This window comes from Cuculus canorus, chromosome 13 (assembly GCF_017976375.1).
Source record: "Cuculus canorus isolate bCucCan1 chromosome 13, bCucCan1.pri, whole genome shotgun sequence".
Taxonomy (NCBI): Eukaryota; Metazoa; Chordata; class Aves; order Cuculiformes; family Cuculidae; genus Cuculus; species Cuculus canorus.
The window spans coordinates 2,077,717-2,090,064 of NC_071413.1; the positions used below are offsets into that span (position 1 = coordinate 2,077,717).

At 45.4% G+C, this 12,348-nt stretch overlaps 1 protein-coding gene across 1 annotated transcript in view; it reads right to left on the minus strand.

The window, feature by feature from the left end:
- Positions 1-139: 139 nt before the first annotated feature.
- Positions 140-12,348, minus strand: part of LOC104065476 (neural-cadherin) — a 44,723-nt gene continuing 32,514 nt past the window's right edge. The window contains exons 23-33 of the mRNA XM_054079023.1: positions 11,968-12,182; positions 10,812-10,939; positions 10,148-10,275; positions 7,904-8,027; positions 7,177-7,357; positions 6,206-6,372; positions 5,190-5,454; positions 4,405-4,585; positions 3,389-3,633; positions 2,489-2,643; positions 140-2,167 (exon numbers count right to left, since the gene is read on the minus strand). Coding sequence (XP_053934998.1) covers positions 1,754-2,167; positions 2,489-2,643; positions 3,389-3,633; positions 4,405-4,585; positions 5,190-5,454; positions 6,206-6,372; positions 7,177-7,357; positions 7,904-8,027; positions 10,148-10,275; positions 10,812-10,939; positions 11,968-12,182 — 2,203 coding nt within the window. The 3' untranslated portion in view covers positions 140-1,753. The remainder of the gene's footprint in view (positions 2,168-2,488; positions 2,644-3,388; positions 3,634-4,404; positions 4,586-5,189; positions 5,455-6,205; positions 6,373-7,176; positions 7,358-7,903; positions 8,028-10,147; positions 10,276-10,811; positions 10,940-11,967; positions 12,183-12,348) is intronic.

Sequence of the window (12,348 nt, forward strand, 5' to 3'; positions counted from 1 at the left end):
AGCATCAGCTTTTGTACATGCTGAAATGAACCGTGCGTGATTCAGGAGAGAAGAAGGATGTGTATCCGGTGCTGGAGTTGAATTCAGATGTCCTGATGCAGAGCAGCTTTTGGAAGTCATGGATGTTCTTGCAGCAGGGAGAGGTGGGATGTGCTGAGCAGTACGGGCAGCGCTCCAGCCTGTCATCTTCTCTGCTGCGGTTCTGCCCTTAAGGGGAGGCTCGGGGGAGCCGTGTCACCCATGGTAATCGCGTACAGCCAGGACAGATGTAGATTAATTTCATGGAATGTTCTCCTAACACGGCATTCTCGTGTGGAGGGGATTCTGGGTTCCAGAGAACCAGGTTTCTCCAACCCCCTTCCTCCAGCAGCCGTTCCCACCAGCGCAGTGCAAGCTGTTGACCGAAATCCCCTGGGAAACAGCCATGGCTTTATCATTCCTATAATTAAGAAAATGCTCAACTTTCTTCTGTTCTCCTAATCCTGCTCCTCCTGCCACCATTTCCTTCTAAACCTGCTGGTCCCAGCCAGCAGGGCAGGCCGAAGGACAATCGGCTTTCGTGGGGCTTGGCTGCGTGTTATGGGCTTGGAATGGTATTTTAAAAGGAGAAAAGCACAAAGATTAATGCAGTTGACGAGCAGGCAGATTAAACACTAATATCCATACGAGTATTTAAATTTCAGACCTTTACAAATATTTTATGCTAAATAAATGTTCTTACTATGTGTTTAAAGTCTGTAAAGAACATGGAAGAAGATTAACAAAAGAACCAGATTACTGGAAATCCCCCTACCTAAGGACCCACTGAGGGCCTTTATTCATGATTCCCCCCCTCGCCCATTGCCACGCTTTCTCCTGCCCTGTCCTCGAGCAGTGCCAGCGCTGCGACAGCTTCTTGTCGAGGGGCTGAAAGAGTCGGGGGGTGTCCCTGGAAATGTGGAACACGTGAAAGGGCGATTTCAGAAATTGCACAGTAGTTAAAAGAGTAGCATGCAAATTAAACCAGAAATTAATTGCGCTAATTAATAATCACTAGCAAGAGGAAAAGTAGGTTTTAATAGGACATGACAGCTGCAAATGAGTGTGCCCCATTACTGAGGCTCATGGAGTCATGGAATGGTTTGGGTCGGAAGGGTCCTTAACTGTAAAGTCAAGGAATTCCTTCCTCCAGGTTGCAGAACCCCCAGCCCTGCTGCAGGCACAAAGGGAAGGGAGGGCAGTATTGAGGTAGAAGCAGCTGACTTCATGAGCTGTGCCTAAATTCAGTTTCTGCATTTGTATGACAGCATAAATGGATTTAATTAATTTATAACCTAAGTTAATGATCACTCTCCATGCTGCTTCGTTCCCTTCCCTGGATGTGTGGGCTCCATGTGCACTGCGTTCAGGGATCAGGGGCTGTACCTGAGGCTCAGTCAGGGAACCAGGATGGGTATAATACAACACGGGCTTCATCCCCCTAAGAAAAGACAACATGCTTTGTTTCTTCAAATAACTGCTAAAGCTTCTACTGGAAACAGCACCCACAGCTGCTTCATGCTTTGAGCACCAGGGTCATGGTTCAATGGTGAATTTGGGTTTACAATTGGACTTGATGCTCTTAAAAGTCTTTTCCAACCTAAATGATTCATGATTCTATACGTAGGATGGCTCAGAGAGACCTTTATTGCCTCAGGGACAAAAATATCTATTTTCTTACACACTCTACGTGAATGACCGAGTACCTCACTTTGACAAGAGTAGTCTTGGTAGCCTACAGATCTTCTGCATCCATGTGTGAGTACAGGTCCCTGAGTTTCTGAAACTTTGGCCCCCACTCTGTCATGTCATCACACTCTGTGCCCTCATCCCGGCCAGAGGAGCAGAGGGTGCTCAGGCTGCCAGCGTCCGAGCCTTCTCCTTCGGTGCAGAACACCCTCAACGAGTCCAGGGACACAGCCTGAGGATGGTGATCAGCATCTCCAACAGCCTTGGACAAGAGCTGAGCAAAGTCTCCGCTAGCGAGAGCGCGTTCTGCAGGTGCTGGTGTTTGGGGCTCCTCCTGCATCCTCGGGGACGCAGCGCTACAGAAACTGCTCAGGTTTGTTGGGTTTTCTCTCTTCTTGTAGAGGGAACAGGGGGGGCTGGTTTGGATGGACACCTGCAGCTCTGCCATGTCGTACGCGTCCTGGAGAGAGAAACCACTGATGTAAAATTAGAGTTCTCTATAGGCCCCAACATGCAGCATCCACAACTTCTCTGGGTAACCTGGGCTGGTGCCTCCCCACCCTCACAGGAGAAGATTTCTTCCCACCACCTCATCTCAATCTCAAATCCCCTCTTTCAGCTGAAAACCATACCCCACCCCCGTCCTATTCCTCCACCCCCTGATCAAGAGCCCCTCCCCAGCTCTCCTGCAGTTACAAAGGAAAAGCATGAACCCCTTTTTCCTGAGCACAGTGAGCCACCAGTCCCCTTCTTAACTGCCACATAACACCCTGATCCTTACTTGGTCTTGTTCCCCACCACCTTCTTCATTGTAGTTGAGGATATTTTCTCTGATGTCCTCCAGATCCTCAGGATGTGCAGATACAGGGTAAACTCCTCTGTCCAGACCTTTGTGACTCCTCCAGCGAGCCCACAAGAATGCAGCAGTGAGCAGAGCTGTGTAAACAGAGAGGAGCAAAACAGAACATCTTCAGAACCACACACCCCACCTCCACACAGCGGGGCAGGCGGCGTGTAGGGCCCCAGTTACAAATACTCTACATTCTGCAGTTGGTTGTGCTTATGACAACTTCAAAGTTGTACTTTAAAGAGTATTTTAAAATGCTCTTTAAAATTCTTGTCGTCAAAGATGTGATCCTTCCTCTCCAGGGAGATGCTGCTTTGTCTTCCCTCTTCTCTTTGCGACCCAGTGCCTTGGCCGGGAGCCGGCTGAGGAACCCAAAGTGGCTGCTGGGAGTTGTGACACAGCTGGTGAGACACACGAGACTGCTCCTGTCTGACCCAGTGTGTCTGCACTGGACAGAGTATTCCTCCTAGACTGAAACAGCTGTTTTGTGCTCAGCAGTCTCATACAAAGCTCATTTGGTAGCAATTTCCGCTCGCTGTTCAAGTGAATTTGCTTCCACTTGTGCATCTGAACGGTTCCGTAACAATGAAGTGAAAATGTGCAGAAAATAAAACTGCAGAGACTCACAAATGTTGACTCACTCTGCAATATGTGCACAGGGGGATGAAAAAGACGTTACTGATGGAGCTGAGACCATGGCAAAGAAATGAAGGCAGAGACAGGATTCCATTAGGAAACAGTTTTTCAGCGGGAGGATGAGATGATGGCTATTCAGGACAAGATGGATAAATGGAGTTCACCAAAGGTAATACAAGATGTAGTTGCCGTAGCTACCTAACAGTGCCAAAAAGCAAATGCAGATGGCAAACATGGAACTGAAACTCAGGCCTGTATCCTTGTGGAAGATCGCCAGCGTGATTTCACAGTTACGCCCAGCGTAGCCATCAGGACAGCGGCACTGGAACTTGGTCGCTGACAGCGAGATGCAGGTACCGTAGTTACAGGGCCGCTCAGCACAGGCAGTGTAGATGCACTGGGTGCCCGTGGCGTTCTCCACGGTCATATGTCCCGGAGGGCAACTGAAAAGACAAAGGCAAAATGAGACCATGAGACCAAACTTTGAGAAAAGTAGGTATGAAAGAGGGCATTTTAGACTTTGCACAGTCTTTGATGGCACTCTACACATGGTTTCTGAAGTAGCTGCTAGAGATAAGTAACACAGAATAATGACAGGATTGTAGTCTTTCCTAAAGCAGTCCTAGCCCAGTGAGCTCCATGGCTGGAGACCCTCACATCTGGGACTTTCAGATCTGAGGTAGTTCCACTGGTTTCTGCCAGATTACCCACGTAAGAAATGGCTGAGTTGGGGCCTGTCATTCTGCCCAGGCACTGCAAGCTACGCTGTGTCCTTTGTGTTCCCATCACAGTGGATTTCCAGGACAAAATACATCTCTAGGAAACTCAGTTTGTGCAGACGGTGGCAGGCAGTAATGATGCAAACGCATGTCTTCACAGCACAAGCACCATGAGCAAGTGCTGTCCTAACCTCAGCCCCAACCACACGCGGGAACTCTCAGCTTAATCATGCGGTGCTTTTCGTTGAAACTGGGTGAGGACGGGCAGCTGGAATGGTTACAGAACCAATGGAGAATGGTAATTACATCAGCTAAGGGTAGTACCTAAAAGGACAGTGTTCTCTGATGCCCATGCAGGCCCCTTGCTTAGTGTTTCACTGGGGTCCAATGCATGTGATGAGATCGGCACCGGCAGCCTTCAGGCTGCACCCGTCAGCATCCACCCCTTCCCCCCCTGCACCTGAAGGGGTTTGGGCATTTATTTCCAGCACTTACCTGCATTTGTAAGTCATCCACAAATCAATACAAATAAATTCCTGGTTACAGGGGTTATTCCTACAAGCCTCTGAAGAACAGCCTTCTGTGACGCCTTGGGCACTTAACACTGACACCAGCTCCTTCGCGTGAGTATCCAGAGGGACCCTGTAGTTATTGAATCTGACGTCCTTCATGCACCCTGCGGCAGGGCACAGAGAGCGCGGTTTAAAAGCCGCTCAGCAAGAAGGATTGAAGCAGCTGTAAGATTTGGCACTGTCTGTTTAACAAAGGACCCCAGCTACCAGAGTTTAAATCCAAGACTGAACTAAACTTTCTTTACTTAAACCCTAAACTTTCAGGGCATTGTGTTCTCTGTTTTCAGACTGAATTTGTTAAAGTTCTCATCACGATCCCCAGTGTTTTCTACAAGAACCAAGTGCTGCTGCAGGCCCATCGGCTTGTGTTCAAGACAGCACGATGTGCACCCCTGCACTGTGCTTTTAACAGAAAAGTCCAAATATTGTGGGAAATCTGTTATATTTGAAAAATCTGTTCTATTCTTCAGTGTGGACCAGTATAAACTGGGTTGGGTCCAGTAGCCAAGCGTACTGGCACACAATTCCCTGCTGTACCTTTTCCTAGTCAGAACAGTTTGTCCCTTTTGCCAAGTGTCCTGCAAGAAATCCCCGGTTACTTTGGACCCTACATAAAGAAGGAAGCTCCTCGCAATGTGCCCGGGTAGTACCAACAAACCTTGGTTTTACATGTCCATATTCCAAGCAACAAGATTCAGAATTCCTCACCTTGAAAACTCTTGTTTAGATTGAATGGGTAGGTGTTTCCAAGGACCAAGCTGCTGGGGTCAATCACAATCTCTTTGTATGCTCCTGCTCCTTTCAGAACTTCTCTCTTCCCACCTCCTTCATAAAGGCGAAGGGTAAATTCATTTTCATTTCGCTCCAGTGTGATAGGATGCCATTCACCGTTATCAACGCGGTAGGAGGGAAGGCTTACAGAATAGTCTCCATCACCCAGATTGTATGAGACCACTAATAATCCCTGCACAACCTTGTGGTAATTAACAAAGTAGTAAGAAAGAAAAGAAAAGTGATGTTTTGATTGACCTGTAACTGACATTCCTTGAATTAAGCCTTGTAAGTAAACATCTATCTGAAAGCATTTGTTGAAATTTACTCTGTGCAGAGTGTAATATAGAGCTACTTCAGGTGCTACAGAATGGGACAACCTGAATCCTGGCAGCGGTGTGCTCACAGCAGGAGGTCATTCCCTCAGAGTAACTCTACACTGCTTCTCTCTGGGACAAATTTATGGGGTTCTTCAAATGGCTGAGAAGCTGGTCTATCACCACCACCCTGACAGCTCAGACCAGCTGAGCCAAAGAGGTGACACGTCAGCGCTGGGTACAAGCTGACCGGTTGTCACTGAGAGTGGCATCATTAGAAACACTACAGGCATCTCTCTTGGCAGGGTTGGACCATGTGGAGTCAGCCATTTGTGACCACAGCCAAACAGGACACCAGGGAAGACACATTTCTCATCCTAGTACGTACAGAAAACTGTGCTTCACTCTCACTGACAATAAACGCCTTTGAAATCCAGTGGGATATCACAGTTGTGTGTCAATATCTTAAGTGAAGGACCAGATCTATGAGTGTCCATAAAATGAATTCCAAAGTTTTTGTGCTTAACATAAGATTTTGGGTTCTATTTCCAACTCCTAAGCTAATGTTTCTCTGGGCTAACTGTTCACTGGCACCGATTTAACTTTACGCTACTCCTGTCGGGATGCCATGCCCACCTGTAGGGTGACGTGTTCATCCTTACTTCGAGACAGCATGCTCGTGATGACACTGTCAGGCTGCCGCGTCCTGATCATGGCTTCAAACAGCATCCTCCGGGCAGGCACACTGATGGGAAGCTGATAGCGAATGTAACTTCCTGGCCCAAACGTGTATTCTTTGGCAACTAAAAAGACAGGAGAAAGACCTTCAAACTATTTTGTAGGAAGAGGGAAGTATTATTGTTTCCAATAGTTTTGTAATAAGAGCTGAAAGTAAAAAAACGATTGTAACATACAGCATGGATCCATGAGACATCACTTGTCTGTGATGTGCCTTTCTCTGTTTCCACAACTGGTCCAGCCACTCTCCCACTTGAGGAGGTGATCTCCCTCCTGATTTGATCCTGCTGACAACACTCACACAGGACTACAGCAGAAAAGCACAACCAGCGTTCACAACCTGCTACTTTACAGTTGTCTTTTTGCCACACTTTGGCTCCACAAGGACTACAGAAAAGATCCTCTTGTACTGCAGGCACGGATCCTTAAGCCATGAGACTCTGCCGGACACCCACAGAGCAGTAAATCCTAATTCCAGCTGTGCAGCTCTCATTCTGCACAGCGAGTGGTACTGGCACACTCGCATCTCAGCTTTAGGTTATTGGTTATTTCTGAGTGTCAACAGATGCAAATTCAAACGACTGTGATGAGAACAAATAATTCTGCTCACAAGTCTTGTCATGCAGTCTCTGTTACACAGCACAAACACCCTCAGGGCTCAAGAAACGATCCGATACTGAGAAAGTAATTTCTCATAGGGAAAAGAAAAGAAATTGTTAGAAATCACAGGCAACTACAGTGAAACGTGGCTGTACACAACACAGGTGTCAGAAACCACCTCAGCAATCACTGCCTGAAAACACTTTTAAGTTTCCTGTATTATAAAACTTACCAGCCTATCAATAATAGAGCAGAAAACCAGGTCTCACCTTTATCGCATCGATAGCCATAGTAACCTGGCAAACACTGACAGGCGAAGGAGCCCCAGTCTCCATGGCACCTCCCATGAATCCCGCAGGAAGAAGAGCCCAGGGTCTCACAGCTCCCATCCGTAAGCGTGCAGCCGGGGAAGCTATTCAGGGCCTCTGCGGGGGACTGGAGGTCATACACCTTCAAAAGAAAATTGTATGACGCTAAAATATCATTTAAGAAATATTTATAGTTACATTTTTAAACAGCAATAGCCGTACCCCAGAGCAGTGTGTTCTTATCTGCACTGCTTAAGATGCTGTTTGATTTGCCCACTTGGATTGCAGCTTATTTTATCCATACCATAATTTTCCTTTGAATAAACTCAACTGACTATGAAAGCAAAAAAACCCTAATATTTCCTAACAAAGCAGACAGCAAAAATATACAATTATACAAGTGCTGTTCAGAAGTCTCCTGAATGCACAAAGCTCGGCAGACGGCTGCATGAAGCAGGAGATAGACAAAGGCACAGTTTCTGGGTCACAAATACATCTGTCTGTAATGGAAAAATAGCTTTCTAAAGTAGCTCGTCTAATTATGACAGAGAAATCCAAAATTTTCTTGTATTTTACACTGACAAATATGGGCATTAAATAGATTAATGGAAGGAAAAGCTTCAGGTGTAATACAAATCTCCCAAGAAGTTTACTCCTTTGCTAGAGCAAAGCGTTACACTTCTCTTACCTGGGTATCCAAGATAAAATTGCGCAAGCAACCGGAAAAGTGTTTGTGTAGCAATTGTGGGTAGGAATACGGTAACGATTCTTTTACACCACCCAGCTGCAGAACATGGTTCCCGTTCAAATACCTTTAGAAATTATATGGATAACAAAAATGGATGTGAATTTACCTTCAAACATAAGTACTCTATAATGAGGTAGATAAACTTCTACCCTGCATTTCTGAATCATAGAGGCTCTCTAAAATAACAAAAGGATGCAACTATTTTATCTGGTGCTTTCTCTGAATTACAGTCAGTCAGTGAGCAGAAGCCGGCCCTTTAAGAGAGGGTAATTTCTCTTAAACGTGACAGTGAGGTTTATTTGGAATGTAACTGTGGGACACTTACAACTCAGAAGTGTTTGTGTTCGGGTCAGGAACAGCTCTGATATTCCAGACACCAAATTTTCCTTCAAGTGCTTGCATGTGCACATTCATCCTGCACATAGGAATCCTGCAGCAGACTGTTCTGTGAGTGATAAAGGCCAGAAACCTAAAAGCTGGGTTGCTGTGGTCTAAAAGGTACAATGCACACATGCAGGCTCTGCAGTGTCTCCCAGTCATTTCCCTGAGCCAAAAAATTCCACAGGTTTACGTCCTCACAGTTTCTTCTTCCCCAAGTCATCAGCTCAGGTTGGTTTTCATCTGTTCTTCATTTTCCCTTTTCTGCAGGCACTCTTCATGACCAGGAGAGCTCCATGCATCTGCTGAGAAGGCTCGATCCCGAAGCCAATCAGCATGCTTGCTGGGACTATCTATTCCACAGCTTGAGGGTCTTTGTTATTACGAAGGCATCCCTAAAATATAACCTGAATATCTCTTGCTGTACCTTACGGCTGTGCACAGAAGAGATTGTCTAAATCCTCTCTCTAGTATCCTTTTTTATACACACTGAGACTTAGCAGCTCACTCCTCAATTTTCCCTTCTTTCAGCTAAGTGACCTCAATTCCTTCACACTGTTGACAGGTGTCATTCTCACGGCAGGCTGATTACAGGCACTGCTCTTCTCTGGGCTACACGCAGCTGCTGCACATCTGTCCGGCGTGGTGGTGCACGAGCTGGACTCGGGACTCAGCTGAGGCCCAGCAGTGTGAACCAGAGGGGCACAACTGCGTCCCAGAGACCTACAACCGTTGAGGTACGATGGTGTAGCACTGCCCTTTTTCACGTTAACACGGCATCACTGACTCACTTTCCGACTGCCATCCACAGCCTTCCCTGACACTTACCAGTGGTTCCCTTCTCTGTATTTGTGAGGCTGCTTAGTTCTATGCACAGACAGTACTTGGCACTTTGTTCTAGTGGGAAAATACAGTTATTTCCAGCTCCCATTTTCAGTTTGCTGAGACAATGGTCAATTCCAAGCAAACATATGGGTCATTTGTCCCTTGTCACCAGCAAGGGCAGTGAGCATTAGTCCAGAGGGTTGAATTACACTGAATGCAGACCCTTGCAGAATGCAGCTGAACACCTCCTACTTTGAATGGAATAATTGCTTTTTAAATGACATTTCCCAGCTTTTTGCTTTAACCGAGACTAAGGGCTGACCCAGCAGTACCCGCAATTTAAACAAACGGAGTCATTATCACAACTTGGCCGTATTACTTGGCTGGCAAACAAGCACAGGTGGATTACACATCTCAATGTTAGAGGCTGCAGCCCACAATCAGGCACTCCAGCATCAGCCTCCCTCAGCCAGCAGCTCATACGAGCACAGCTGTGAAGTGAACAGCTTACGCATGCGTGCACACCTCCTCTGACTCTGCTACAAAGGTAGGAACCTTGGATCAATCAGAGGCCCCGATATGTCAGTCTGCCTTAATATGTTCACTGAAGGTTGTGAGCAGGAACCCTCAGACTTACACCAAGCAGATGGTTGAGCATCCAGAGTTATTGCCATTAAAATGTCACCTGGCCTGATTTCATGAGGTTTTCAAAAACAGGGACTTGATCAATAAAGTGAGAGAAATTTTGTGGGTAAGGGAAGGCACACAGTGCCACAAAAGGCCAATATTAGCCATGTAGCGCTCTGGGATTGCCGTTTAGTGTTGCACACTGCTCAGAGCAAGACTGGTTCCTTAGAACTTTAGTGGTCCTAAAGGAAAAACTTCTTTGCTCCGAGCCACTAATAGCTTTGCTTCAGTTGGATAGGTAAAATGTTCAAAGTCTGTGGAATAAACTGTCATTCAGTGACTGCAGGAACGTACCTTGCTCTTTGTGGGATGAACCCCAAGACCTCGCAGTCTGTGCGATCCTCAGTGGACAGCCACTTGCCTACTCCTTCGATCTCAGAAACAACAGCTGCACTGCACCGATCCAACGTGAAGCGCACATCCTGCACCAAAACAGAGCATTACTGAATTCAGACTCTGTAAATTTCAAGAAATGATATATTTTTCCTTTTGCACACTGTCAAGCAAAAAGGGCTTGAATGAACAGTAAAGCCACAATGGAACCATTTAACAAAGAAGGCACTTGATTCTGCGTTTAATATATGCTTCTGAGTAGTTCAGCTGTTTTCACCAAAACTGTAACTGCATTAGCCAATAAAGAAATATGTCCTTTTTGAGAACAGGTAATTGATTTCAGTGTCTAAATGTGTCCACTGAATGTGCAAATCACAGCTAAGACTTTATGCACATTCCACATGCATCACAGAGCTTAAAAAGCAGGAAAAAGATTCCTCTCATCCCAGTATATGGACTACAACATCAGTAGATTTAGAATTAACGTTGTTCATCAAACCTATGAGCACGGGTAGATAACACATATAATTCGCTGGCCTGGTTTTTCTACCCTCCTGTCTCTGCACAGGCAAGTGCTATTGGAAATACAAATATCCTGATGTGGATGAAAAACCAAACAACTGACCTGACCGCTGGTTCTGACTTCCAGTTGGTGCCATTTTTTGTCTGCTACATTCAGGTGACTTGGAAACTGCAGCATCACAAGGCCTGAGCCACGGCTCATCTTCAGCACAGGAATACCACCGGAGAGTTCTAATACAACATGAAAGAGCGATCCAATTCAGCCACGGGAATCTCTCCACATTGGATATTTTAGCAGTTAGTGAAATAATTGGTCTGATGGTTATCACTGCTCACATGCAGTGGGGTTCAATATAGAAATATCTAGAATTATATTCCGGGACTTCTATTATGCAGAAGTACTCACTGAATATAGTATTTATTTTTATACTTTAGATTGTGTCACTTCTTTGTCAAAACACCAGAACTGATTCCTGATAAGCGCTCTGCAATTTAGAATGCTCTAAAACAATTAACATGTGCAGGTTCCGCTCCTCTCCCTCCCCGAGTTCTACTCAGATTTACAAGTAGCTACAAAACAAAACAAAAAAGAGGTTAACTTAATACTGGTAAGTTAACAATACCCAAAACCTTTACCTTTCAATTAATTAGGAAAATATAAAATACCAACCATACTGTGCATCTGGTATATTCATTCACAAAAATAAGCAGTAGTACCTTTTAAATACATGAAACTATAAAGCAATGAGTTCTATTGCACATCAACTTTCCTACAGTGGCCGCTGGGGCTGGATTCCTCCATCAAATCACTGATTGCTTAAAAAAAGTGAAAAAATGCCCCAAGATGGAACTAAATGGGCTTTAAGGACCCTTCCAACCCCAATCATTCTAGGATTCTGTGATTTCTTTTCTCACCAAACGACGTAGGAGTGATGTGCAACTAAGACCATTAATCACGTAATAACAGTGGTGGAGTCTCCAGCCCTAGAGGGGCTCAAAAAAAGTACAAATATAGCACTTCAGGATATGGTTTAAGTAGGTATGTTGGTCCTGTGTTGATGGTTGGACTTGATGATCTTGGAGGTCTTCTGCAACCTTAACGAATCTACGATTCTAGGAAATGTTTCAAAATATTTTCCAGCCAGAAAATAAATGATCTCCTAAGATGGAAGGACAGCATTCATGCTCTAACTACAACACTGCTCACAGCAGCCCATTCCCAAAGACAATGAATTTTGTCACACACTTTGCAGAAGTACCTATTGCGATGAAGTTTTCTGTGCTCTGGGGTTCTGGATTTGATAAAGGACCACTATAGAGTAGAAGTCCATCTGGAACTACAGTAATAAACTCTAGAGAGAGTAAGCTTTCAAAACAAGGCCTGATGGGGTGAAACCATGCATAACCATTTCCATGGAAACTGCGCTTCGTCTGCTGGCAGTCTGGGCCATGGAACGAAGCAGGACAAAGACATCTGAAAGCACAAACACAAAAACCAGTCAAAATTCCCCAATGTAAACTCTTTTTGGTTTTACACACAACAAATGTCACACTTAAAACACAGCAAAAACTAGCAGCGAAACAATGAAGATTTTAGCAGTCTCAGAGGTGCTGGTAATCATTAAAATACTTTAAAGAGT